Below are 27,083 nucleotides of genomic sequence, written 5' to 3'. Positions count from 1 at the left end.
CGGCTGGCCTCCCCACGCGGTGGCGGTGGCGGTGGCGGTGGCGGAACCCGAGAGGCGCAGACCCGCCGCGGAGGCCCGGGACGCAGGGCCCCGCCCCTGGCTGCTCCCGTCGCCCCGCCCCGAGTCCCGCGTGATCTAAACTCCCGGGGCGCTCCGCCAACGGATGGCTTCCGGGCGCGCACGCGCACTCGCTGGACTGGGTTGCCCCGCATCAGGGCAGGAGGGGGAAGGCGCCGGAGGTGTCGCGAGAGTTAGCCTCTCTCACCTCCTAGCGAGCGCGGTAGCTATGGAGGGCCCGGGCACCCAGGCTGAGCAGGAGCCGCTCTTAGGCGACCGCACACCCGGAAGCAGGTGAGCGGATGTGGGGGAAGGATCCCTCACCTTCCTGCGCTGTTGGGCCTGGTCCCTTTCACCAGACCGGGCAGAAGAGGGCGGAGGCGTGGGGAGGGGGGTGGGGCCCATGGCGGCAGGTGACTCGTGACCGGAAGATGATCCCCCGCCGCCGCCGCCGCCGCGGAGGGGGGCGTGCGTCCGCGCGTGGGCCCGCGGGCCCCGGTGAAGGTGTCAAAGTCACAGGGCCTTCGCACGGCACTCCGCGGGTGCAGCCTCCGTCCGTCATTCGGCTCTTGGCCTTTTACAGAGCTCAGCCCTGCACACATTTCCACAAGGATCCCGAGATGATGGTTCGCATTGTCATTTGAACACACAGTGCCCTTAGCATGGACCTAATTGCTGGATTCTTTGCGAGCAAGTGAACCCGTCTGAAATGGGTTCACCGTTGTCCTATGCCAAATACCGTATATAAAGACTTACTTTTTATTTTTTAGCATTTAGGAGATGAAGTGTACTTTGACCCTTAATTCTAAGGTTATTTTGCTCCTACTTTGTGGAATTGTTAGTTTATCTCTCACTGTCCAGTTATGTATTTTTTGCCTTTAGGAAAACGGAGTTAAGTATTTTATATTTGAAATAATAGTTAAAATCAGATAAACTGATACACAGTTAAAGCTGTCTACGTTAATTTTTGCTCATTTGTGCTTCTTAAAGCACCAAACCTTATTTTAACCAGTCTGAAACTCTTTGGAAAATGTCTTTCTCTGATCTCTGATTTACTAAACAATACATGAATTGTAATTTTATCTTGAGATTACAGTCATATCAGTGTTGAAATGTTGTCATGGAGTGATGTTCTTGGCCTATTGAGACATTTTGGACTACTGCTCCTATTCTGATTATTTATGTTAATATATTATATTGATTTTTTTACAGAAAGGAAGGGAGAGAGATAGAGAGCTAGAAATGTCGATGAGAGAGAAACATCGACCAGCTGCCTCTTGCACACCCCCTACTGAGGATGTGCCCGCAACCAATGTACATGCCCTTGACTGGAATCGAACCTGGGATCTTTCAGTCCTCAGACCGACGCTCTACCACTGAGCCAAACCGGTTTCGGCCTATTCTGATTTATTATACACTGCTGTACTTAAAAGTTTCATGTCTTTTTTTAGTGTTTTGCCTATTCTGTTCTTCACAGACTATTCCTCATCATGTATTTGTTACCTGTTAGCAAACCTGTTTTTGTTGCTGTCAGCAACTTCTCCCAACTTTATTTTGGGACTCCTACTTTGGTGCTGGTTCATAAACCATATATAAGGTCAATAGAATTGTGTGTAGTTAGAACATAGAAGTTTGAGTAAGGCCTAAAGATTTCTCCTATTTATGCAATGGCATGTGTGGTGTTAAGCACTTCATACGCATATGTTGTATCAGGAGCTGATTTAATATACCTGGCACAGTAGATCTAATATCTCTCCTCTTCCCTCCTTCTCTACCACTCCCAGTCACATCACAGTTGAAAAATAAAGTTTCTTTTTTTAAGACTAATGTGAGTCTGAAATCTATTTTAGAAAATAGTCCTGGAACATCAGAAATTATTATTATTATTATTATTATTATTTTAATATTCTCAGATATGCTTCAAGTTTATTAATGATGCCCTATACACACATTTGCTACTAAACATTGAAAGAGTGCCTCAAAAAAATGTGTTACAACTCAAATGAGTAAAAGAATATGCCATGTCATAATTCTTTTTTTTAAGGTGTGAGTTTTGTTTTATATACTTACATTATTGATTTCAGAGGCAGGGAGAGGGAGAGAGATAAACACATCAACAATGAGATAGAATTATTGATCAGCTGCTTCCAAATGCTCCCCACTTGAGCACGTGCCCTTGACTGGAATTGAACCCAGACCCATCAGTCCTCAGGCTGACACTCTTGCCACTGAGGCAAGCCAGCCAAAACCGCTTCATAATCCTTAATAATACCAGAAGGACCTGGATCTGATTGGCAATCACTACAGTCACAATCAATTATTGGCTCATGCTTGTTCTTCTTGCGGTTTTGAATGGCCTCATTCGTTCTCCTCAGCCATGTTGGAAACAGGCCTTTGAGGTCTTTTTTAAGACTTGCCATTGTCTTCACTCCATGTCTCCTCCTGTAGACCAGGCCATAACTCCTCGTCAGTACATATTCTTCTGTGTCCTGCTGGGGAGAAAGGTTTCCTGAGCCTTCTTCATTGGACAGCTGAGAAGAGGACCTTGTGGAGGGGCAGTTAAGCTCTGCTGGTGAAGCCATTGCTCGCCCAGTCACAGGCGGGAGTTCCTTCTAGAATCCAGAGTTCAAGCAGGAAGCGATGCTCAAAAACCTCAAGTGGTTACCAAGTGGAGAGAACAGCCATCAGAAATTATTTTGTCTGTTTTGCTTGTCTTAACTCTTTGAAAACATAATTCTCAAAGTAAATTAAACTCTTTATGCATGTGTGAAAATGTAATGGGTACATACTCTCATGAATATCACCTGACAGAGGTAGGATGCCTGATCAATATACTTGTCTTTTTTAATATACTTGGCCTTTAGTCCAGATCACAAGCCTATATGAACGAACAACCAGTCTCTCTAGTCCATGTGTTAGAGTAGGGGTGTCGAACTCAATCAGAGAAGGGGCCAAAATATAAAATCCAGCCTAAATCGCGGGCCGAATGGTTTACTGAACAGTCATAAACTGTCATTGTGATGGAAACGCAGCGGAGTGCAGTGATGACATCGCGGTGCGGGCCACATTGCAAGGCCTGGTGGGACGGATTTGGCCCGCAGGCCTTGTGTTTGACACATGTGTGTTAGAGGAAAGGCAAGTGTTCTAGGAGGTCTCAGGGTAGGAATGTGTTAGGTCGCATCAAACCTTCTTGGTGTCATGTCTACATTAATTTGACCCAGCCAGAATAGCTTCCTGCAGCAAAGTTAATTTACTGTCATCAAGTAGAGCATGTCATAATGATGACAGTAATTATCTTAAAATATTTAGTAGTTGTATATCCCACCTGTGGGAGACCTAATTGTTGAAGCTAGTTTATTTATTTTTATAAACTTTATTCATTTGGTCAGTTTAACAAGTTTCAGCACTCTGGAATAATAAAATTGTAAAATAATGCATAAATACAACCCATGGAAAGCCAAAGGAATAATGCTTATTCATAGATGAATTAGTACAGAAAAATCAATATTAGTAAATTATACCTCTGATATAATTTCTATGATTTTAGACTATAGCAAATAAAAGTCTGGCACAGAAAGGTTTGCATTTAATGAGATAACTTAGTACTACGTTTTTCTTCCTTACACCTAGAGATTGGGAAATTATAGAAACTGAGGAGCATTATAAGAGCCGATGGAGATCTATTAGGATTCTGTATCTTACTATGTTTCTCAGCAGTGTAGGTAAGTACTAGAAATCACATAATTTTAGAAATTTATATAAGGTACCCTATATAATAAAAGCCTAATGTGCAAATTGACCAAACAACTGGTTGCTATAACATGCACTGACCAATAGGGGCAGATGCTCAATGCAGGAGCTGCCCCCAAGCCAAGGTGGGTGCTAGCGGGGGGGCCCCTGGTTGCCCTGCAGATTGGCCCTGATTGGTGTCCAGCTCTATGGATCCTACCCATGCATGAATTTCATGCACCTGGCCTCTAGTATTTTAATATTTAATTTTTTAAAAATTATTTTTATTGAGGTAAAACTGCATAACTTCAACTTTACCATCTTGATCAGAGGTGTTAAGTGTATCTACATGGCTATATAACCAATACCTAGTTTTTCACTTTGCAAAACTGAAACTCTACCCAGTTAACAACTCCTTATTCCACATCCTCCCAATCTCTAGGGACCACCATTCTATTTCCAGTTTCTATGAATGTGACTATTCTGGACTGTAGCAACATATGGTTAAAGGGCCCAGGTTTCTTTTTTTAGGTTATTAAAATATTCTAAAATTGACTTTGATGATAGTTTCAAATATTTGATATACTAAAAACCACTGAATTGTATTTTTTAAGTGTGTAAATTGTATGATATGTGAATTATATCTTAATAAAATTTCTTTAAAAAAACTTTATAGAATTTTGATTGCATGTGCCTACCATTTAAAATTGACAACTAGCACTGGAGTTTATCATTACATCTCAGTCAATGACAGAAATAATGACTTTTCTCTTAAGTATCCTTTTTTTGTGGGGTCTTTTTTTGAGATTTTTAAATTAATTTTTAGAGAGAGAGGAGCCAGTTTGGCTCAGTGCATAGTGTTAGCTGAAGAGTGAAGGGTCCCAGGTTTGATTCCCATCAAGGGCACATATCTCGGTTGGAGGTGGGCTCATGTGGGAGGCAACCAATATCATATTGATGTTTCTCTCTGTTCCTCTCCCTCCCTTCCACTTTCTCTAAAAATTAATGGGAAAATATTCTTGAGTGAGGATTAACGAAAGGAGAGAGAGAGAGACAGAGAGAGAAGGGAAAGAAACACTGATGGACTGCCTCGTGCATATCCCCTACAGGAGATTGAGCCTGAAACCTCCCTGACCTGGAATCCAAATCAGCCACCTTTTGGTGTATGAGGGCAATGCCCAACCAACTGAACCACACCAGCCAAGGCAGTGTCCTGGTTCTTTATAACTACTGCCTTTCATTTATTCCTAAACATCCCTGTAGTTAATTAATCTCTCCCAAACAACACAGATTAGGACTCTAGCTCTTCCTCTATAACCAAGTGGCCTTTCCTCCATTAATTTCTGCTGTAAACACTTTAACAAAGCTTTTAGTAATTACCATTTATAGTAAAGGCTTGGAAGGGAAAATAGGCAATTGACTTTTATTATATTAACTAGAGGCCTGGTACAAGAAATTTGTGCAAGGGGGCATGGGTGTCCCTCAACCCAGACTGCACCTTTTCCAATCTGGGACCTCTTGAGGGATGTCTGACTAGTGATTGGACATCCCTCTCACAATCCAGGACTGCTGTCTCCCAATTGCCTTCCTCTGCTGGCCTGGTCCCCACCAACTGCCCACCCCTGCAGGCTTGGGTTCCCCCCCAGCTGTCCTCCCCTGCAGGCCTTGACCCTCTCCCCCCGCAACTGCCCTCCCCTGCAGGCCTATCCCCCCAAATTGCCCTCCCCAGCAGGCCTGGTTGCCCAAAACTGCCCTCTCCTACAGGCCTGTCTCCCGCGCCCCCAACTGCTCCCCTGCAAGCCTGGCCCCCCAAATTGCCCTCACCTGCAGGCCTGGTCCCTTTCCCAACTGCCCTCCCTTGCTAGCCTGATCTCCCCCAACTGCCCTCCTCTGCTGGCTTAGTCACCATTAACTTCCCACAACTGCCCTCCCCTGCAGGCCATCTTGTGGTGTCCATTTTGTGTCCACATGGGGACAGCCATCTTGTCTCTTGGTGTAATGGTCAATTTGCATTTACTCTTTTATTAGATAGGATTATGGTCAAGGACTATACTTATATATTCTTTTAAGCCTAAAACCACATTGTTTGATAAAGTAGACATTTGGGTGCATAAATTTTAAATTCAGAATTTTAAAATCCATGCTAGAATCAAAAAATGGTATTTACAGTGATGGAATTATTATAAATATAAATAACAGTTTACCTCTTTACAGGATTTTCTATTGTGATAATGTCAATATGGCCCTATCTCCAAAAGGTTTGTACACTTTATTCTTCTTCTTTTTTTTTTTTTAGTATATATTTTATTGATTTTTTCCAGAGAGGAAGAGAGAGGGAAAGAGAGCCAGAAACATCGATGAGAGAGAAACATTGACCAGCTGCCTCCTGCACGCCTCCCACTGGGGATGTGCCCACAACCAAGGTACATGCCCTTGACCGGAATCGAACCTGGGACCTTTCAGTCCGCAGACCGACGCTCTATCCACTGAGCCAAACCAGTTTTGGCTATTCTTCTCTTAAGTAGCTTTAATAGTATTAACTTTTATGTAGTTAAGTGTTTTCTGGAGTCTCTTTGATATTCTATGATTTAATTTTAAAAATATATATATTTTACTGATATTTTACAGAAGGGAAAGGGATAGAAAGTTAGAAACATCGATGAGAGAAACATCCATTAGTCAGCTGCATCCTGCACACGCCCTACTAGGAATGTGCCCACAACCAAGGCACATGCTCTTGATTGGAATCGAACTGGGACCCTTGAGTCCACAGGCTGATGCTCTATCCATTAAGCCAAACTAGTTAGGGCAATCTATTTTTAATTTTTATTATATCATTATTGATTTCAGAGAGAAAGGAAAAGGGAGAAAGAAACATCAATGATGAGAGAGAATCATTGATCGCCTGGCCCCCTACTGGGGACCGAGCCCAAAATCTGGCCATATGCCCTTGACCAGAATCAAACCTTGTACCCTTCAGTCCGCACACTAACACTTCCCACTGAATCAAACTGGCTAGGGCTATGATTTAACCTTCACTAGAAAAATTCAAGATAATAATTCAATAGAAGATTATAAGTTATGTGATCATATGCTTTATTGTGCAAACCAGAACACTTGAAGTGAAAGGAGTGTTATACCAGGAAAATAGGATTATACCTGATCAGTCCCAGGCAAATGTATAGGTATGGTCATCTACTTTTTAGCCACTTTTACCTTTATCAAAACCACCTCCCTAATAAAAACAAAAATAAACTAGATTTAGTGCCACATTTGCATTGCTATTTTGTAAATTAATTTTTAAATTATATTACATGAAATTATTACGTATGAGCACTGGTAGGGGGGCTCAGTTTGGTTAGAGCATCATCCCAATACACCAAGGTTGGGGATTCGATGCCCAGTCAGGACACGTACAAGAGTTAACCAATGAGTGCATACATAAGTGGAACAACAAAAGGATGTCTCTCTCTCTCTCAAGTCAATAAATTAATTTTTTTTTTAAATTATATCCATGACAGTAAAAATTCTTTTCCCACTGGCAGAATTATTGGAATTGAAACAGTATTTAATAATACTGCAGCAGTATCTTTGCTAAATATCCATGCATCACAACTGTTGATTTGTAAGGTCCCTGTTTTTAGTCTAATTAACCTCAAAATTCTCAAGAGAAGGTATTTGCAATAATTAGGTCTACTCAGCCCAATATGTTGAATTTTCACACCTTCCCCCAGATATTTGAAAACTCTTCAAAGGTAAATGTATTGATTTCATGAACTTATAATTGGTTCTTTAGCAATACGAATATAATATTTTCACCAGAAAACTTAAATTTCTCAAGTTATTTCGTCATATTGAGAGTTCATATGCACCTTGACAGTATTAAATCTTTCACTTACATCATCTTTTGATCTTCATAACAACTTTGTAATGTGGATATTATCACACCTGTTTGACAGATGAAGAAACGTAGACTCAGAAAAGTTAGATAGCTCGCCCCAGGTCACATAACTAGAAAATGGCAGAGCCAACCCTATCTGAAACCAAAATCTGACTCTTAATTACAGTACTGTTAATTGGATAAATAAGCAATCTACACTAATAAAAGAGAAAAATGCAAATTGACCATCACTCCACTATGCCCACCAGCCAATCAGGAGGGAATATGCAAATTAGGACAAAGATGGCTGCCACCCAGCTGCCCCAGGTGTGGAGTGGCCAGATGGGGTAGGACACTTGTTATGAGAGGGAGGGCAGGGGGCGAAGGGATCTATAGGATTGGCACTGCAGTGCAGCGAAGACAAAGACTGCAGACTGGAGTCTGCAACAAAGACGAAGACAGCAGACTCCAGCCAGAGCAAAGGCCTGGTTCCTGGGTGCTGGAGGAAAACTGGTGCTGGAAGCCAAGGGAAGGAAGGCCTATTGCACGAATCTCTTCATGCAACAGGCTTCTATTCATTTATAAGTAAACTAGTGGCCTGGTGCATGAAAATTCATGCACTGGAGGAGGGTCCCTCAGCCCAGCCTGTTTCCTATCACAGTCCAGGAGCCCTCAGGGGTGGGAGGCAATGTCTCCATCACACTTCTGCTGTTGCCACTGCTGGCAGCGCAAGCCTCAGCCGAACCTGGTTACCTGATTTTTGGGCATCCCTGGGTGGCTGGGAAGCCACCATCTGAGGCTTGCCTGCACCTTGGGCCAGCCCTGGGTAGCTGAGGGGCTAAGGGGACTGGGTACCTCCATCTTGTGGCTGTGAGAGCTGCCATCTTTGAGGGCATGGCAGTGTATTAGCATATTCCCTCTTTATTGGCTGTGGGTGCCACCATCTTTGCAATGGCATGAGGATCAATTAGCATATTTATTAGATAGGATAGTTAAGGCTTGGAATACCTCTATTCATATCTCAGCTCCCATAGCAAAACATGAAGATTTCTAGAAGTTTGAGTCTGTCAATTTATTAACATGTTTAGAGAAGAATGATTTGAAATATAGTATTATGAAACTTTATTTTATTAATTTAATTAAAAATATTTTTATTGATTTCAGAGGAGGGAGAGGGAGAGAGAAAGAGAGAAATATCAATGATGAGAGAGTCATTGATCAACTGCCTCCTGCATGCTCTCTACTGGGGATCAGGCCCACAGGTCAGGCATGTGCCCTTGACCGGAATCAGACCTGGGACCCTGCAGTTCGCAGGCCAATGCTTTATCTACTGAACCAAACTGGCTAGGACCAAAAGTTTATTTTTTTGTTTTTGTTTTTAAGAGGAGATATAGATCCAATTTTCAATGAAGTATGCCAAACCGAACATGTTTACAAATAATAACAATACATAATAACAATACAAAATAAGTAGGTAAAGGTCTAAAAGTAAATGTGTGTAGGTGTGGGAGAAAGAAGTGACTTTTAGACATACACGCACACAGACACAGATAGACAGACATGGGTGGTAGGGGGATGTTGCTAATCCGAAGTAGAGATCCTAGAAGACAAGTTTTAAAGTCCTGAGGAATTTGGTCTCCTGAAGGCAAGGTGGGGGCCAGGAAGTAGGATGTTGGGAAGATATTGCTGGTGGAAGGGGCAGTAGAAGAACAGGTGCCTAGAGGCAGAAAACGTTTGCTCATTTTGGAAACTTCAAACAGTTCTACTTGGCTAGAAGTTCAAATTGTGCAGAGAGAAGAAGTTAGGCAGACAGTGGCCAGCTTGTGAGTTAGGTTTTTTCCTGAAAACAGTATAATGGAGATCATCAGAGGTGACCAAAAATAAGACTCTGTTATTGTAAGAGAAAACGCACATGAACACAGGTGATAGTTCAATTACTGAAGTAACACCTTCTGTTGTTACTTTCCTATCGATATTATAATTCTAGCATATTCCAGTCAATGTAAAGAATAGTATGCAGTTAAAATAAAAATTTCCAGTAGTCACCAGCAAATATTGTTAATATTGTTAGAGCTATCCTAAAGAGTCAGCTCACTTCTGTCCATGAAATAGATATTTGCTTATGAGCCATTGATATTCTGAGAAAACATTTGTATCTTTTGCTTTTAAATCACTACACATTTAATATTAAAATGGAGTTTTCATTGTTGTATGGAAAATTAGTTTTAAAATTTATATGGCATGAAGTTATTTTATATTGTAAGAGAGAGAGGAAAAGGAACTAAAGGTAATACAGATAGAAAATAAAAACCATGGTGCCTAAAACGAGATTTTTGTGGTTGCTAGAGGGGCAGAGATTTGGGGGACTGGGTACAAAAGGTGAAGGGATTAAGAAATACAGAGACGTAGTTCCAAAAAACAATCATGGGGATGTACAGTATGGTATAGGGAATATAGTCAATAATCTGTAATAATAAAAGCATATATGCTAATTAGACCAGACAGTTGAGCGTCCTTCTGGACATCCAGACAAAGCTGCTGCAGCTGCAATGCAGCCACAGCAGTGACAAGATGATGGGAACAGCACCTTTCTGATCAGCTGGTTGCCTCCTGCACAGGGAGGCCAGACTGCAGCTTAAATCGCAGGAAGCAGGCCTAAGCCATCTGTAGGACATCCCCCAAGGGCTCCCAGACTGTGAGAGAGCACAGGCCAGGCTGAGGGAGGGACCTTCCCCCTCCTACTCTCCTAGTACACACATTTTTGTGCACTAGTCCTATATAATAAAAGCCTAATATGCAAGTCGACAGAATGGCGAAATAACTGATCGCTATGACATTCACTGACCAGCAGGGGGCAGTTCAACACAGACCCTCTCCTAGCTCCATGGCAGCACTAAGAATGTCCACCTGATGGCTGTCAGCTAGACATCTCTGAGGGCTCCTGGATTGCTAGAGGGTGCAGGTCAGGCTGAGGAACCCCCCTGAGTGCAGAAATTTCATGCCCTGGGCCTCTAGTATTGTAATAATTATGCATGGTGCCAGGTGGGTACTTGAAATATTGGGGGGATCACTTTGCAAAGTATATGATTATCTAACTGCTGTTCTGAACACCTGAAACCAATACAAAATAATATTGAATGTAAACTGTAATTGAAAAAAACTTACCTGTCTAGTGAACTGAAAAATATTTTAAAGGCTAGACCTTTAAAATATTATGAATCATTATACTCAGTTACTGTTATTTCTAATTCCCTCAAAATGTACCTCAGTATTTTCACTGTTATTTAAAAATAACTTTAGAAAAGGCCATGGTTTTTCTGTTGTTCTACCACTTAACCTATACATTAAAACTTATTTCCTAAAATTTAATGGTTATTTTTTCAAATTATTATATAGCCTAACATATATTTTTGTAAGCTGAAAATTTCTTTTTTCTGAAAGTATTGCATTTTGTGAATTTTAATCATTTGGTTCTCCCCTGAACATTCATCATGATATATAAACCCTCTTGAATTGTTTTTGTTCAAAGGAAGAATTAGTAATAGGTTTAATGAGAATTATCTTTCAGTTTTTGTGTTTTTATTGTCTCATAAGCATGTGACTATTGTGCCCCTTTGGAAAAAAGATTTACAGTGCTAATGGCTGTTTAGTTTATAGAATAATATGTTTAAATAATTATTTTTACTTCCTAAGAATTAAAGAATGTCATGTTATTATTTTAATGTTAATGTGATTATATTTTAAAAAATACTTTTTAAGGTAAGTTTTTATTGATTTCAGAGAGAGGAAGGGAAAGATAGAAACATCAATGATTAGAGAGAAAAATTAATCAGCTGCCTCCTGCACGTTGCTCTCGTGGGGACTAAGCCTGAAACCAGGACATGAGTCCTGACCTGGAATTGATCCTCCTGGTTCATAGTTCTGTGCTCAGCTATTGAGTAAACATCAGCTGGGCTTAACAAGATTTTTTAAAAATATATATTTTATTGATTTTTTTTTTTTACAGAGATGAAGGGAGAGGTATAGAGAGAGAGCTAGAAACGTCGACTAGCTGCCTCCTGCACACCCCCCACTAGGGATGGCCCGCAACCAAGGTACATGCCCTTGACCAGAATCGAACCTGGAACCCTTTGGTCCCCAGGCTGATGCTCTATCCACTGAGCCAAAACAGCCAGGGCTCAATATTTTTAAAATTGATTTCAGAGAAAAAGGAAGAGGGAGAGATAAATAGAAACATCAGTGATGAGAGAGAATCATTGATTGGCTGCCTCCTGCACATCCCCTCCTGGGGATTGAGCCTGCAACTCCGGGCATGTGTGCTGACTGGGAATCAAACTATGACCTCCTGGTTCATAGGTCCATGCTCCACCACTGAGCCACGCTGGCCAGGCTGAACCAACTCTTCATAATCATTCCAAAATGTGAAGCTTCTCAAGCATTTTTCCTGATGTATAGTGAATTCAGTACATTTCACTGTAATGTCAGAAATCTGAATCACTTACTGTAAACAATGGTATTACAAAACTTACATTAGTTAGAATTGTTTTTATTTTTTAAAATAATAAATATTAGCCCTAACTGGTTTGGCTCAGTGGATAGAGCATTGGCCTGTGCACTGAAGGGCCGGGTTCAATTCCGGTCAAGGGTACATGTTCAGGTTGTGGGCTCAATTCCCAGTAGGGAGCATGCAGGAGACAGCCAATCAATGATTTTCTCTCATCATTGATGTTTCTATCTCTCCCTCTCCTTTCCTCTCTGAAATCAATAAAAATATATTTAAAAATATATTTCATGTCATAAAAATGTATTTATGTTTTAAATTTAACTTTCCTTGGATGGTAATTCTTAAAGCATTGTACTTTTTTTCCTGCAGATTGACCACACCGCTGATACAAGGTTTTTGGGCTGGGTTATTGCTTCATTTAGTCTTGGCCAAATGGTAGCTTCACCTATGTTTGGTTGGTGGTCTAATTATAGACCAAGAAAGGAACCTCTCATTATCTCCCTCTTCATTTCGGTGGCAGCCAACTGCCTCTATGCGTATGTGCACGTCCCAGCTTCTCATAATAAATACTACATGTTGGTGGCTCGTGGATTGGTGGGATTTGGAGCAGGTAATATACATGTATATATGTGTATGTTCTGTTGTGTCAGATTCACAAACTGTCTCACTTAATCTCATATCCAATGTTCAACATATAAATATGTGATTGCAAACAGATATCTTTCTTTTTTAAAAAAAATATATTTTATTGATTCTTTACAGAGAAGAAGGGAGAGAGAGAGAGAGAGCCAGAAATGTCGATGAGAGAGAAACATCGACCAGCTGCCTCCTGCACACACCCCACCGGGGATGTGCCCACAACCAATGTACATGCCCTTGGCCGGAATCGAACCCGGGACCCCTCAGTCCGCAGACCGACGCTCCACCACTGAGCCAAACAGATACCTTTCTATTGTTTAGCTCCTGCTCATGATGTTCCTATTACTTATTTCTTCTGTTCCCATCATTCATCCTTCAAGATTTAACTCAAGTTTTATTTTCCAGGAATTTTCTTAGGCTACCCTGTCCCTTTCTTTTTTAAATATCCTTTTATTGATTTCAGGAAGGGAGCGAGAGAGAGAAATTCAATTATGAGAGAGAATCATTGATCTACTGTCTCCTGCATGCTCTCTACTGGGGAGAGAGCCTGTAATCCAGGCATGTCCCCTTGTCTGGAATCAAACCTAGGACCCTTCAATCCACAGGCTGATGCCCTATCCAGTGAGCCAAACCAGTTAGGGCCCTGCTCCTTTCTTATATACTGTTTTGGGCTGTTTTTATTTTATATCACCAACCAGGCAGTAAACTTTTTTTGTAATGAGAGACAATTTGACTAAAAAAAAAATATTTTGTGGCCTGGTCCCTAGCAAAGTCTCTTGTACACAGTAATTGCTCAATAAATTTTTGAATTGTTAGTGGATTTTTTTTTCTGTTTCTTTTATTACTAGTGTAAGCATGAAGTTTGTGACATCTTGCTTTTAAAAATACTTATAGCAATGAAAAAAAAATTATAGCAATGAGTAATATGCCACTTACTGGTACTCAGTGCTTTCTCAGTACTTAATGATGAAAAAATAGTTCGTCATTCCTATAATGCCAGTTTTTAAAATATATGTTTTTATTGATTTCAGAGAGGAAGGGAGAGGGAGAGAGAGAAACATCAGTGATGAGAGAGAATCATTGACCGCCTGCCTCCTGCACGCCCCCTACTGGAGATCAAGCCCACAACCCAGGCATGTGCCCTTGACCAGAATCAAACCTATGACACTTCAGTCTGCAGATGAATGAGCCAAACCGGCTAGGGCTAATGCCATTTTTTATTAATTCAAATATTTAACTGTGTTTTCATTTTACTAAAAGTAATATTTTCTATTAATGCATTTCCTCAATAAACACGCCTCGTATGATAATAAAGAGGAAGCAGTGACTATACTATGGATTAATATTTCCTCTGCATAATGCCAACTTAAGTTGAACTTTTATAAACTGAAGGATATTTTCTTTAATTTTGTCTTTTCTTAGGGAATGTGGCAGTTATTAGAGCATACATTGCCGGTGCTACTTGCCTCCACGAAAGAACAAGTGCCATGGCAAATACAAGTGCATTTCAAGCATTAGGTTTTATTCTAGGTCCAGGTAGGTGTTTTTCACTTGTAACTATTTACATTTGAATTGGGCAGAATTTCTGAGTTCAAATGTTAAATGAAATCCGAATAGAAAACCTCATAGTTGAAGTGAAACAGATATTTTTGGATGCAGCAGTGAGATTAGACTCTTTACAGGATGGGGCAAAAGTAGGTCCACAGTTTTATGTGAAAATTTCTTATTTATTATGTTATTTTCTATAGGAACAACTGTAAACCTACTTTGCCCACCCTATATATATGTTAACTCCTGCTGTCTAAGTGTTATTAGTTAGTCCCTTTTTACAGATAACGGCACCAAGGCCTAGAATCTAAGCAAATGATCCAAGGTCAGCTAGATTATAAATGGGAAATCTGAGGTTCAAATCTAATTCTATCTGACTCTGAAATATATCTTCTGTGAAATAAATCATTTAAATAATTAATTATAATATTATAAATAATAATAATCATTTAGCTTGAACTATCTGCAAGAGTTTGCTTTCTTTTCCCAACTAGAAACAAAATTTTTTTTGACTGAATGATTTAAGGAAAATTATAGGAGTTCTTTATCCTTTTGCCCTTTGTCCATACTTTAAGACTTTTCTGAGGATGAAAAAAATGAAAGAATTTAAAAAGACTTAATATTATCTTTCTCTTCCAAAGCTTCTATCCTTAGCTGTGTATAAAAAAAATTGTAACGATATTTAAGACTTCTCCAAGGACAAGTATTTTTTGCTGAGTTCAGAAATCAGTCATTTTTATGCCTAGAATAACATTGAAACCATATAATTGACTCATGCATTGAAAAATTGAAGCTATGGATATCAGCAGTTTGAATTAAACCCAGTTTACTTCAAGATGCCACCCTCACTTCAGTTTCCATTACTGCTAATTAACCAAGAAAACGCTCAACAGATTAGAATCTAATTCAACATTCATCAATATTTAATATTTCATTTTAGCATGCTGATGTAAAATATGTAATATTTTACTTATATTTTTATACAGTATTTTACAAATGTAGAATTGGATCTACTGCCATAATATAAAATACTCTGCATCTTACTTGACCCTCAGTGTCTCACACAGTATCTGGTGTACACAGGTTCTCAGTAAATATTTTGACCACTTAAATATTTTAAAGACTATTTCACTTAAACATTCTTTATAGATAGTAAATGTAGGCCTGAAAAGTTTAGATAACTTTCCTAATAATAACTACATCAACAAGCACTAACATTTACTGAGTATGTACTAGATACTGTTCTAAGTGCTGCAGTATCTTACTTAATCCTCACCACAGAAGTACATGTATATTTTTTGGAAGAGCCAGATATAAATCAGGAGAGCAAATCAGTATTCTCCCAATCTAAATATCTGCCATAAAACTAGATTTAAAATATTAAATGTATGTAATTTAAATATATACACAGTAATATTTTAAACTATTTACTTGAAGTGTGACACGAGGTTTACTAAACATATAATCCATTTATGGAAGAAGTTCCCTGTTTCCCCGAAAATAAGACAGTGTCTTATATTAATTTTTGCTCCCAAAGATGCGCTAGGTCTTATTTTCAGGGGATGTCTTATTTTTCCATGAAGAAGAATATGGTACACATTTATTGTTAAATGAAAATAAAGAAAATTTATTACCTGTATACGGTACGGTAGTACCGTAGTTGTCAACACAAACCAGACAAGCTGTGAATCCTACAGTATCAAGAATTTACTCATTTATTCAATGACAATCATGTCATCAGCTTCTGGAACATCATCATAACAATCCAATTCCTGAATTTCCTGGTGAATTTCTTGTGACTCCATTTCTTTCAGAATCAGTGGACCAAATCTCTCATGTTTAGCCTAGGGGGGCTTTATTTTCGGGGGGATGCCTTATATTTCACTCAGAAGGAAACCTGTAAGTAGGTCTTATCTTCGGAGGATGTCTTATTTTCTGGGAAACATGGTATATATTTCTTATAGAGATTTTAAATAAGTGAAATTACTGAAGTAACTTCTTGAGATATAGTCCTTTGTAAATTTATGCAGATCAGTGTTTCTCAATCTTTTTTTCTTTTTTCCAATCTTTTTTTCATTATTGACTCCCTAAGGAGTTTTTTTTTAGACATTTTTTCCCTAACCATTCTATCCCATGAAATTTTAATACCACAGACATACTGTATATGGTGTATGTACTGTATATGTGTTTTATATAGAAAAGAGTGAATTTTTCTGTCCCCCTCACCCAGAACTAGTTTTTTTTCTGTCTGTCCAGAGGCATGATGTAGATAAATGATTCCATGTTACTTTTAATTTCGTGGTATACGTCTTTCACAACTTTAAAAATCTGTGTTGTTTTACTTTAATAAGTTTTTCAGACCTGTTTTGCAATCCTTGGAGAAAAGGGCGTGACATGGGAGACTATACAGCTTCAGATAAACATGTATACAGCACCAGCTTTACTTGGCGCCTTTCTTGGATTTTTAAATATTATTCTGATCATTGTTATATTAAGGTAATTAGACAGAAATGATAAAACTACTTTTTTAATTAAATAAGCATTATCATTGTTGGAGGATAATTATTCCTAAAAAGTCTTTATTTGTTACTTCATGTCTATAGTTGTGTTATTTTCTGATTTGCTAATGTACTTACTCAGAACTAAAATAATAGACAGTTTGATAAATGAGAACAGATTATAATGTCTTTGAGAAGTTAAGGTCTGGTCTTTTTTTTTTTTTAATATATTTTATTGATTTTTTTTACAGAGAGGAAGGGAGAGAGATAGAGAGCCAGAAACATCGATGAGAGAGAAACATTGATAAGCTGCCTCCTGCACACCCCCACTGGGGATGTGCCCGCAACCAAAGTACATGCCTTTGACCGGAATTGAACCGGGGACCCTTCAGTCCGCAGGTTTATGCTCTATCCACTGAGCCAAACCGATCAGGGCAAGGTTTGGTCTTGATTTAATAATTTTAGTTTTCTAAGTAGGAAAATGGCATGAAAGCAATATTGTAAGTGAATTAATGATTAGTATCAACTTTAAATACAAACGTTACTTCAAATGTATCTTTTATATATTAGAAAAAAATTTATAAAGCTATAAAAATTTGGTTAGTTTATATTTCTTTGGAATACTTTAACCAAGAGTCCAAAAACATTTATAACGTTTAAAAACCACTGTAGAACTTCAAATACTGATTAAGGTAGATCACATATGCTTTTGGATGAATTTGGTGGTTGTTTTTCCCCCATCTTATAAGCATAATAAGAATTATGACTTGTTTCTTTAAAATGTTATTTGTTATCTCTCATTGCTAATAATTTCATAGCTCAGAAGCCAATATAAAAAGTTAGATCAGAATGTGAAAAAATAGAAGGCTAGTAAAAATTTAACCCATTTTTCTATTACACTAAGCCATTTCATGGGTATGATATTTATGTTTTTCTTTTTAAGAGAGCATCGTGTGGATGACACAGGACGACAGTGTACAAGTATTAATAATGAAGAAGGTATTATTAAGCTGTTTAACTAAATTACTATAAAATTAACAAAGTGTTTCTAATGATTTCTTTGGTATTTACTTGTATTTTGCTTCTGAGGACAAGAAAAGGAGTGACTTAGAAAAGATCTTCCAAGTTGAAAGTTACCTAAGTTGTTTAAAAAAAAAAAAAAAGACATACAAATATCAGTTATTTGGTGTTCATGATTGGTAAGGTTAAAACCATTGCTAAAAATCACTTTGTCTTGGTTTCAGAGAGCTAATTTTATAGATTTCTGTGTTTAGAAAGGGAGGTCATGACCCTATGTTGATATCCAAGGTACTTTCTTAATTGTACCCAAGTATAGCAGACTATTTCCAAATCTCATTTGAAATTGGAGAAGGAATTCCTTCTCAGAAATCCTAAGATGTAAAGGCAGGTACCATTATGGAAAAATTATAGAAACTTACTGTGCTTTAGGAAAGTCACTGCCTGTTCCCTGCTGTTGCTATATACACAATTATACAGCATAAATGAACACATTCTTGTATTACTTACCGGATTTATTCTGAGTAAAATAGCATGACAGATGTATCTAAGATCTATATAGCTTCACACTTCTCAAGTATATCAGGAATAGTTTGTACTGATTGCTTAACTATAGTGGTTCAAGATAAGACAGTACACTCACTTGCCCTCCTAAATTATTTCTTTGCAAAAATATAAATAACTTAAGGACTTGAATGGTAATAACATGAGGATATTTACTAATACTAATTTCACATATGATTGAAATTAAAAATAAAATATATGTTCATTGAAGTGAATCATAGAAATGAGAACTGATTTAATAAACTATTTCAGGTCTTCATGAAATTCTCGTAATTTAAGATTAAGGTAAGATAGGGGGGGGAAAACAAAAAACCCTGCAACTGAAATTTAAAGAACATGTATTTAGTGAAATATCATTTTATAGAATTCTGTAAAATACATGCCTCCTCTGAATTGAGAGACACCAAATAGAATATCTCCTATAGATAACAGAATTGAAGTATATTTCCTGGGAAGAAAAGTTATTTGAGTTTTAAATATCATTGCTAGTATATACATTATTACTTCTAAATTATTTTGAAGCCTAAAAATGATTTTAAATGTTTAGTCATAGAATTTGCTAACACCTGTAAATAATATAATTTTTCTCCTGTTCACTTCAGTAAGAAGAGATGATATTCAGATTCCCCAGATAAATATTGATCAAGTGGCTGTAGTGACTACCAATGTTCTGTTTTTTGTGATCCTATTTATCTTTGCCCTTTTTGAAACGTAAGTTTTGTCTTCCTCTACATTAGATTATGTAAACAAGTTGTATTTAATTCAATATTAATCAGGCATATAGTTGTTCTCAACTTTATGTATGACATTTTTCTTGTCATGATGTAAAAAGCGTTTGATATTTAATTTAAATTTGGTTAATTTTGTCTGTAATCTTAGTACCTACCTCTGTCTCTCCCTCCTTCCTAAAATAATTTTTTTTGTTAATCCTCATCCAAGAATATTTTTTCATTGATTTTTAGAGAGAGTGGGAGAGGGGGATACAGAGAGAAATATTGATGTGAGAGAAACATGGAATGGTTGCCTCCTGCATGTGCTCTGACCAGGGCTGGAGCCTACAACCAAAGTATGTGCCCTTGGCCAGGAGTTAAATCTGGGACCCTTCACTCCGCAGGCTGATGCTCTATCCACTGAGCATACCATCTAGACCGTAAAATCAATGAAAAAAACAACAACATATTTTTGGGTGAGGATAAAAACAAACAAACTATTTTAACTATTTTTATAAATATGTTTTTATTACTTTCAGAGAGAGGAAGGGAGAGAGAAACATTAATGATGGGAGAGATCATTGATTGGCTGCCTCCTTCACACCCCTACTGGGGATCAAACCTGTAACAGTGTCATGTGCCCTGAATGGAAATTGAACCATGACTTGCTGGTTGACACTCAACCACTGAGCCATACCAGCTGGGCTTAACTATTTTTTATTGTACTGTTCAGTGGCAGTAAGTCCATTCACAATGTTATATGAATGTACTATCCATTTCCCAAACCTTTTTATGATTCCAAACAGAATCTTTGCACCCATTAAACAATGTCTCTACTCCCCGTCACCCAGCCCTTGGTAACCTTTATTCTACTTTCTCTCAGGTACCTCATATAAGTAGAATGGTACATTTGTCTTTTAGTGTCTTATTTCATTTAGCATGATGTTTTCAAAGTTCATCCATGTTTTAGCATGTGTCAGAATTGCATACCTTTTTATGGCTGAATAATATTCCATTATATGTATACCAGTTTTGTTTATCCATTCATCTGTCTATGGACATTTGTATTATTTCCACCTATTGCCTCTTGTGAATAATGCTGTGATGAACACTGGTGTACAAATATCTATTTGAGTTCCTGCTTTTAGTTCTTTTGGGTATATATCCAGAAGTGGAACTGCTGGGTCATATGGTAATTGTGAAACCACCAAACTATGTTCCATATCAGCTCATATGATTTTAAAATTTTAAAAATGGTAATATTCTGTTGTTAATTTTGCTTTTTAGTTTTTTATGTTTTTAAAAAAAGAATGAACTTAAAATTTCTTTTTCTTTTATTGATTTCAGAAAGAAAGGGAGGGAAAGATAGAAACATCAATAATGAGAGAGATTGATTGGCTGCGTCCTACATGCCCCCTACTGGGGATCAAGCCCGCAACCCTGGCATGTGCCCTTGACCAGACTGGAACCCGGGACCTTTCAGTTCGCAGGCCAATGCTCTATCCACTGAGCCAAACAAGCCAGGGCAAAATAATGAATATTTTAAATATATTTCAATTCCATTTTGTAACTAGTTAACAAAAGGAGATAGGAAATAGGAAAAGAAGATTGGGAAGGAAGGAGATGGTTATAATAGGGAGAGAGATATTCAGAGAGAGGTAGGGCGAAAATATACACATTCAGTGATAGGAATGAAAGAGACCAAGGAAAAGAAATTCCAGAATGTTCTAATAATCTAATGTGACATTTTTTAATTGAAAAGAGACTGATTTTACCCAAAACATAACCATGCTTATTTAGTTTTATTAGAATGATAGGAATTTTGGTTTCTTTGTTTTATTTTCCTGTTTTTCAAACTTAACAATGTGCATATATTACTTTATAATTAAATGTTAAAAAATAAGAACACAAACACTCAAACTTAGTAGCTTGTGAATATAACACCGAAATGTGCTAAAAATGCACTGGCTGGGTAGCTCAGTCGGTTAGAGCATTGTCCAAATACTGCAAAGTTGCAGGTTCGATCTCTGATCAGGGCACATACAAGAATCAACCAATGAATGCATGAATAAGTGGAACACCAAATTCATGTTTCCTCTCCCTCTCTCTCTTCTTTCTTCTCTCTATAACCAATCAAATAAAAAACTGCTAAAGGTGTGTTAAAATTTTTGTTTTTTTAGATCTGGTGTTATTGTTAAAAGGGATACAAATTCTTAAATGTGTCAAGAGCATTATTAAAGTTTCTATATCAGCTTTAACAATGACTGTGATTTAAATAAAGTGAGAATACTTTCTTTTTTGTTTTTCTCAGCATCCTAACTCCATTAACAATGGATATGTATGCCTGGACTGCAGTACAAGCTGTATTGTATGATGGAATAATACTTGCTGCTCTTGGAATTGAGGCTGTTCTTGTTTTCATAGGGATTAAATCACTTGCCAAATTGTAAGTAATATGTCTTTGGTTTTGTTCCAAATCTATGTTTTAAAAGTGAAACATGAAACTGTTAACAATGTAAATGGATGTGTTAAGTAAAACAATTGAAAGCTTTTCTCTTTTTGTGTGGTAGTTTTAGTCTTTAAACATTTGAAAATAGATGTAAAGCTTATTAAGGGAGCATGATATTTCTAAACCATATGGCATATTCTTTAGTAGAGCAATATATTTACAAAGTGAATAATTGCCTTCTAATGTAGCATCTGTTTATTATATTTTACTTACAGTATTTCTAAAAGTGTATTTTATAGAACATTGTTCTGCTGCCTGGATATATATGTTACACAACAAAAAGATTCAGTGGTCAAATCTGGAAAATTCTGGTTAAAATTATCAAACTTATTTACTCTAAATCTCCAGTGTATACATACTATATCACCATCATGACAAATACAGCATGTAGCATTTCTGAAAATTATTTGTAACTTTGACCACAGAACACTTTTTTTTTTTAACAATTTTTAAAAAATATATATTTTATTAATTTTGTACAGAGAGGAAGGGAGAGAGATAGTTAGAAACATCGATGAAAGAGAAACAAACATCAGCTGCCTCTTGCACAACCCCTCCGAGGGATATGCCCGCAACCAAGGTACATGCCCTTGACCAGAATCAAACCCGGGTCCCTTCAGTCCCCAAGCCAACGCTCTATCCATTGAGCCAAACCGGTTTTGGCAAAACACTTTCTTAAAAAAGCATTTTGTAAAAGGACAACTGTGACAAACACACTTTGGGGCAAATGCTTGCATAAAATTAAATTCATTCTTACAGTCTGAGGTGGGATATTAGTAGATGAAGTTATACAGATCTAATAACTTAATTATTCCTAAAATATGCTAATACTTTAGAACTCAAAGTTCTAAAACCAGTGAGCAAATATTGAGTTAGTATGTATGGTTAGGTGTTACGGAATACCAATGAAGATTCTTACAGAGCCCAGTAGAGGGCCAAGATGTAGATAGATGACAAATTCATATTCCAAGTTAATTAATAATAAATGTATTATATCTTGCTACATAAGTAGAGGTGAGCTGCTAATAGTCATTCAGGCTGATTGTCCAATTCCATACATTCAAAGAGCTTGAATTCTATTAGGGAAAAACCAAATGCAAGGGTGAATTCTATTGGAGAGAAAGCCAATGCAAAGGTGAGGTCAGGTAGTGATAAGTACTATGAAGAAGAGCTGAACAGAGGAAGAGAATAGAGGGGCAGGAGCTGGTAGGGAGAGAAGGGAAGTGCTATTTTGATAGAGTGCTTAAGGCACACTTGAGGAAGTCACATCCATCAGACACCTGAGTGAAGTCACAGCAGCCTTGAAGTGGCTTGGAACTCTCCTCCCACATTAGACTGAGCTTTGCATGTTTGAGGAACATGCAGAAACGCCAGTTTGGCCAGAGCAGAATGAGAGGACTAAGTAGGTCAGGTTGGAAAAATGTGAATCCTTGGAGACATTCTAAGAGAGATGGGAAGAGTTTGGGTTTAAGAAGCCTTTGATCTTGTTTGTATATTTCACTTTTTATTGTGGAGAATTTCTAATATATACAAAGGTGCAGAGAGCATCATGTACTGAATCTCTAATAACCATTACCCAGCTTCAATAATGATAAACATTTGCATACTCTTGATTCATCTATACCTCCACATTCCCTACCTCCTACACCTGATTCTTTTGAAGTCAACCCCAGACGTTATTTCATGTCTGCCATAAATATTTCAGTATGTATCTCTAAAAGTTAATTACATCATCACATCTAAAAATGTTAAGTGATTTCTAAATTAAATATCCAGGCAGTATTCAAGTTTTCTCTACTGTTTCCATTCTGTTTGTTTATTCTTTGTTTTGTTCTTAATCACTTGATTAAGGCTCTCAAGTGCCTTCTCTTTTAATCTGATCTTTTCCACTTCACTCTTTTTCCTTTACAAATTGAAGAAACTATTTGCCCTTGGATGCAAACAGTGGAGTGGTGAGGGCCTGGGGTGGGGGACGGAGGTGGGCTGGAGAGGGTCAATGAGGAAAAGAGGGGGACATGTGTAATACTGTCAACAATAAAGTATCAAAAAAGAACAACACACCCTTTGACCTATAGTTTCCCATATTTTGTATCTCACTGATTGAATCCGTGGTGTTTTTTTTATTAAAAAAACATCTTCCTGTCTCTATTTCTCAAAAATTGATACTTAGAAAGGCAGCGAAAGATTTTTTGCTGCACTGAACTTACTAGTTGTGTACATATCTCATTGAAAAACAAAACTAATTATGATCTTTCCTAAATAAAAAAATATTTGATACTTAGATCTGGAAATTTAATGAGATTTGAGTTTAATTTTTTTGGCAAGAATAATTTATAGGTGTTGTTATAAACTTACATCAGGAAAAATGTTTTATTTATCTTTTTATTATGTAAGAGGTCATTGACATTCCCTAGATTCATTAATTCATGAATAGATAATTGCAAAATGCTTTTTTGATTCTATCATTTATTTATTTATTTGCTGGAATATTTTCGAGAGAAACTTCCTGTCGCCAACTATTTGGGTATTCTGAGGTATAGTGTGTATAGGAAAGACAGGGTGATTCTTTGCTTTTATTTTATTAACTGACTTTTAAAATAAAAATTGGTTTGATAATATCCCCTAAAAGTGACCAAGAGTATCCTATATGATAAAGAGCTAATATGGTAATTAGACCAGATAGTGGAACGACCTTCCAGAATGACCAGTGGGCAGGCCGCGGGGCCACAAGGCAGCCTGGGCTGCAAGGGCCAAGCCCCTTGCATGAATTTCGTGCATTAGAGCTCTAGTTTTAATATAATATGAATTCATAGATTATAACATTTTTATGTGTTTCAGTTCATTATCATTACTATTCATTTTGGTGTTCACATTGTCATGTATTGGGCCAGCTTCTTCCAATTGGCTCCGAGTCCTTTTATCATTCCTAGTAGTCACTGGTAGCTTTTCTGCACTCTGGAATGACTAGATGATGTCCAGGCTCAGTTTATACATTGTCTGTCTCAAACCTGAAATAAGCCAGTTTTTAGAAGAGTCCTGGTTTTTCTTACTGGGAAATTATATTTAGCATTCATATTAATTGATATATCACTAAAAGCATGAAAATACTTTATTTATAGTTTTTAAAATGATAAAAGTAATAATGTTTCTGATCTCTAACAGGATTGGTGAGCGTCCTGTTCTGCTGGGAGGATTTGTCATCACATGGATTGGCTTCTTTATCTTGTTACCTTGGGGAAATCAGTTTCCCAAGATACAGTGGCAAGGTATAGCCATACATAATTCTATAATGTTACATTGTCTCTGTTATTAATCTAGTAATAAGTCATGCACTGTACTAATTTTGTTTTTACAGATTTACATAATCATACAATTCCTAATACCACATTTGGAGAAATTATTATTACTCTTTGGCAGTCTCCAAGAGATCTGAGAGAAGGACCAACTGGTTGCCCAATTATACAAGCCTGGTGCCTTTATACCCCCATGATCCATCTATCTCAGTTCATCACATCAGTTGTGTTAATTGGAATAGGCTATCCATGCAGCAATGTTATGGCATATACAATTTATTCAAAAATTTTGGGACCAAAACCTCAGGTGAGTTAGTTACCCTGGCATAGCAGTTATGTGAAATATGCTTCACTAACATTCTGTGCTACCATTCTCTATTTTCACACAAGCTGATACAGGGGATTTTTTAAAATCATATTCAGCATTTTGAATTTATAAAAGCACAATTTTTAAAAAGTACTTACAGGACTTGTGTGTTGAAACTGAACAAAAAGCACTCTAAAAATGCAAAGCTCTCTTGAACTCAAAGATTATAAGCTCAAATAATTTTCATAGAAAAAAAATTATCTGGAGCATAAAGTTCTGAAACTCATTCTTAAACTAGGCAACAGTTGGGAAACCAAAATTGATAGGCAAATTTGACTCCAGGCTTAATTGCATTTAGTCTTAGGTCCAATTACTAAAAGATGAAAACATAGTTGCCTTAAAAGTGTACAGTCAGAGAAAGATAAATATCACATAATCTCACTCATTTGTGGAATATAAACAACATAAACTGACAAACAAAAACAGATCCAGACACAGAGAAGCATCGATCAGGCTGTGGGAATGGCAAGTCCCCACTGATCCAGTGTCTGTGTCTATCAGTTATGCTAATATGCATGCATAGAAGTCCTTTGGTTGCTCTCTAACCTTCCCACCTCCCCTGCCATTTGTCTTTGGATCTATTTTTATTCATCAGATTATGTTGATCATATGTCGCACATATGAGTGAAATACGTGGACAGTTAGGTTTTCAGTGTGAGACTATTAAAGGTAATGCTGCCCTGCACAGTAATTGAAGGAGTGACGTGGTGCAGTGGAAGGTGGTACAGTGGAGTTAGGCACACCTGACTTCAAAGCTCTTGTTAGAGTTACTTGAATTTTCTGAGCTTCAACTTCCACATATGTAGGGACACCAGTAATAAGCATTTGTGAACATTGGAAAATATAAGCACCTAACACAGTGTGTGGGAGATAACAAGTACAAAATAAAAGTCTTAAAAGGTAAATTAGTAAATTCTATTGTTCCCAGGGCCTCAGCAGATATTTGTTCTTTAATACTACTTTTATTTTTCCTAAGCTGACTCTATCAAGTAAGTTTACTGTTCATTATTTGCTGTATTTATAAAAACACATTTTATATGTAATTCATTAATCAAAGATGGAGAAAGTGATTCTTGTAAGTTTCCCACTGTTTTGTGATAGCAGCATCATTCTTTTTTAAAAATAACTAAACCTGAATTTCAATCTGCTTCTCCCCATCCCCACCTCACAGGGTGTGTACATGGGCTGGTTAACAGCTTCTGGAAGTGCAGCACGGATTCTTGGACCTGTGTACATCAGCCAAGTGTACACTTCCTGGGGCCCACGGTGGGCATTCGGCCTTGTGTGTGGAATAGTTCTGCTCAGCATCACACTCCTGGGAGTGGTTTACAAAAGACTCATTGCTTTTTCTATAAGGAATGGAACGATTCAAGAGTAACGTAGCTAACACTGGGATGCACAGTACTTGCTGTGTGGACTTCCGTTACTAAGGCTCTGCCAGACAGTTGCTATGAGTCAGTTTCCAAAAGTGACTCTTGAAAAGCAAGAGAATATATTGAATAACATGGAATTCTATGAGTAACTGTGAATATTAAGATGTTTTGTTCCCCAAAATGCAGAGGTATTACTTAAAATAGTAAGAGAATATCTATGCAGTGAAACCACAGTTAAGTTCTGGAAGAATCCCGTATAACAGAATGAAATTATAGCAATGGTTTACCTAAATAGTAGGTATCTTGACCAAATTATAGATACCTACTTTTATTTATTTAAAATTTTTTCTATTACTATAGAAAGTTCCCTTATGAAATAAATGACTCTTAAATTA

General features: G+C 37.5%; 1 protein-coding gene across 3 annotated transcripts; it reads left to right on the top strand.

Annotated features, from left to right (window-relative positions):
- Window positions 1-214: 214 nt before the first annotated feature.
- MFSD8 (major facilitator superfamily domain containing 8) lies at window positions 215-27,083 on the top strand. 3 transcript variants are annotated; one of them, XM_036424523.2, is made up of 12 exons: window positions 230-351; window positions 3,688-3,779; window positions 6,001-6,044; window positions 12,540-12,780; window positions 14,232-14,345; window positions 16,709-16,853; window positions 17,799-17,854; window positions 19,039-19,147; window positions 21,458-21,592; window positions 24,818-24,921; window positions 25,011-25,255; window positions 26,487-27,083. In XM_036424523.2, exons 1-12 carry the CDS (start codon window positions 287-289, stop codon window positions 26,691-26,693), a joined length of 1,557 nt encoding a protein of 518 aa, XP_036280416.2. In that variant the 5' UTR covers window positions 230-286; the 3' UTR covers window positions 26,694-27,083. The 3 variants fall into 3 exon arrangements, with proteins under 3 accessions (XP_045432510.1, XP_036280416.2, XP_045432511.1); XM_045576554.1 differs by lacking the exon at window positions 3,688-3,779 and having other exon boundaries at window positions 215-351; XM_045576555.1 differs by lacking the exons at window positions 6,001-6,044; window positions 12,540-12,780.

Source organism: Pipistrellus kuhlii, unplaced genomic scaffold (assembly GCF_014108245.1).
Source record: "Pipistrellus kuhlii isolate mPipKuh1 unplaced genomic scaffold, mPipKuh1.p scaffold_m20_p_8, whole genome shotgun sequence".
In the NCBI taxonomy this organism is placed as follows: Eukaryota; Metazoa; Chordata; class Mammalia; order Chiroptera; family Vespertilionidae; genus Pipistrellus; species Pipistrellus kuhlii.
The sequence above is the reverse complement of the archived record's forward strand: the minus strand, read 5'-3'. Positions and strand labels throughout refer to the sequence as shown.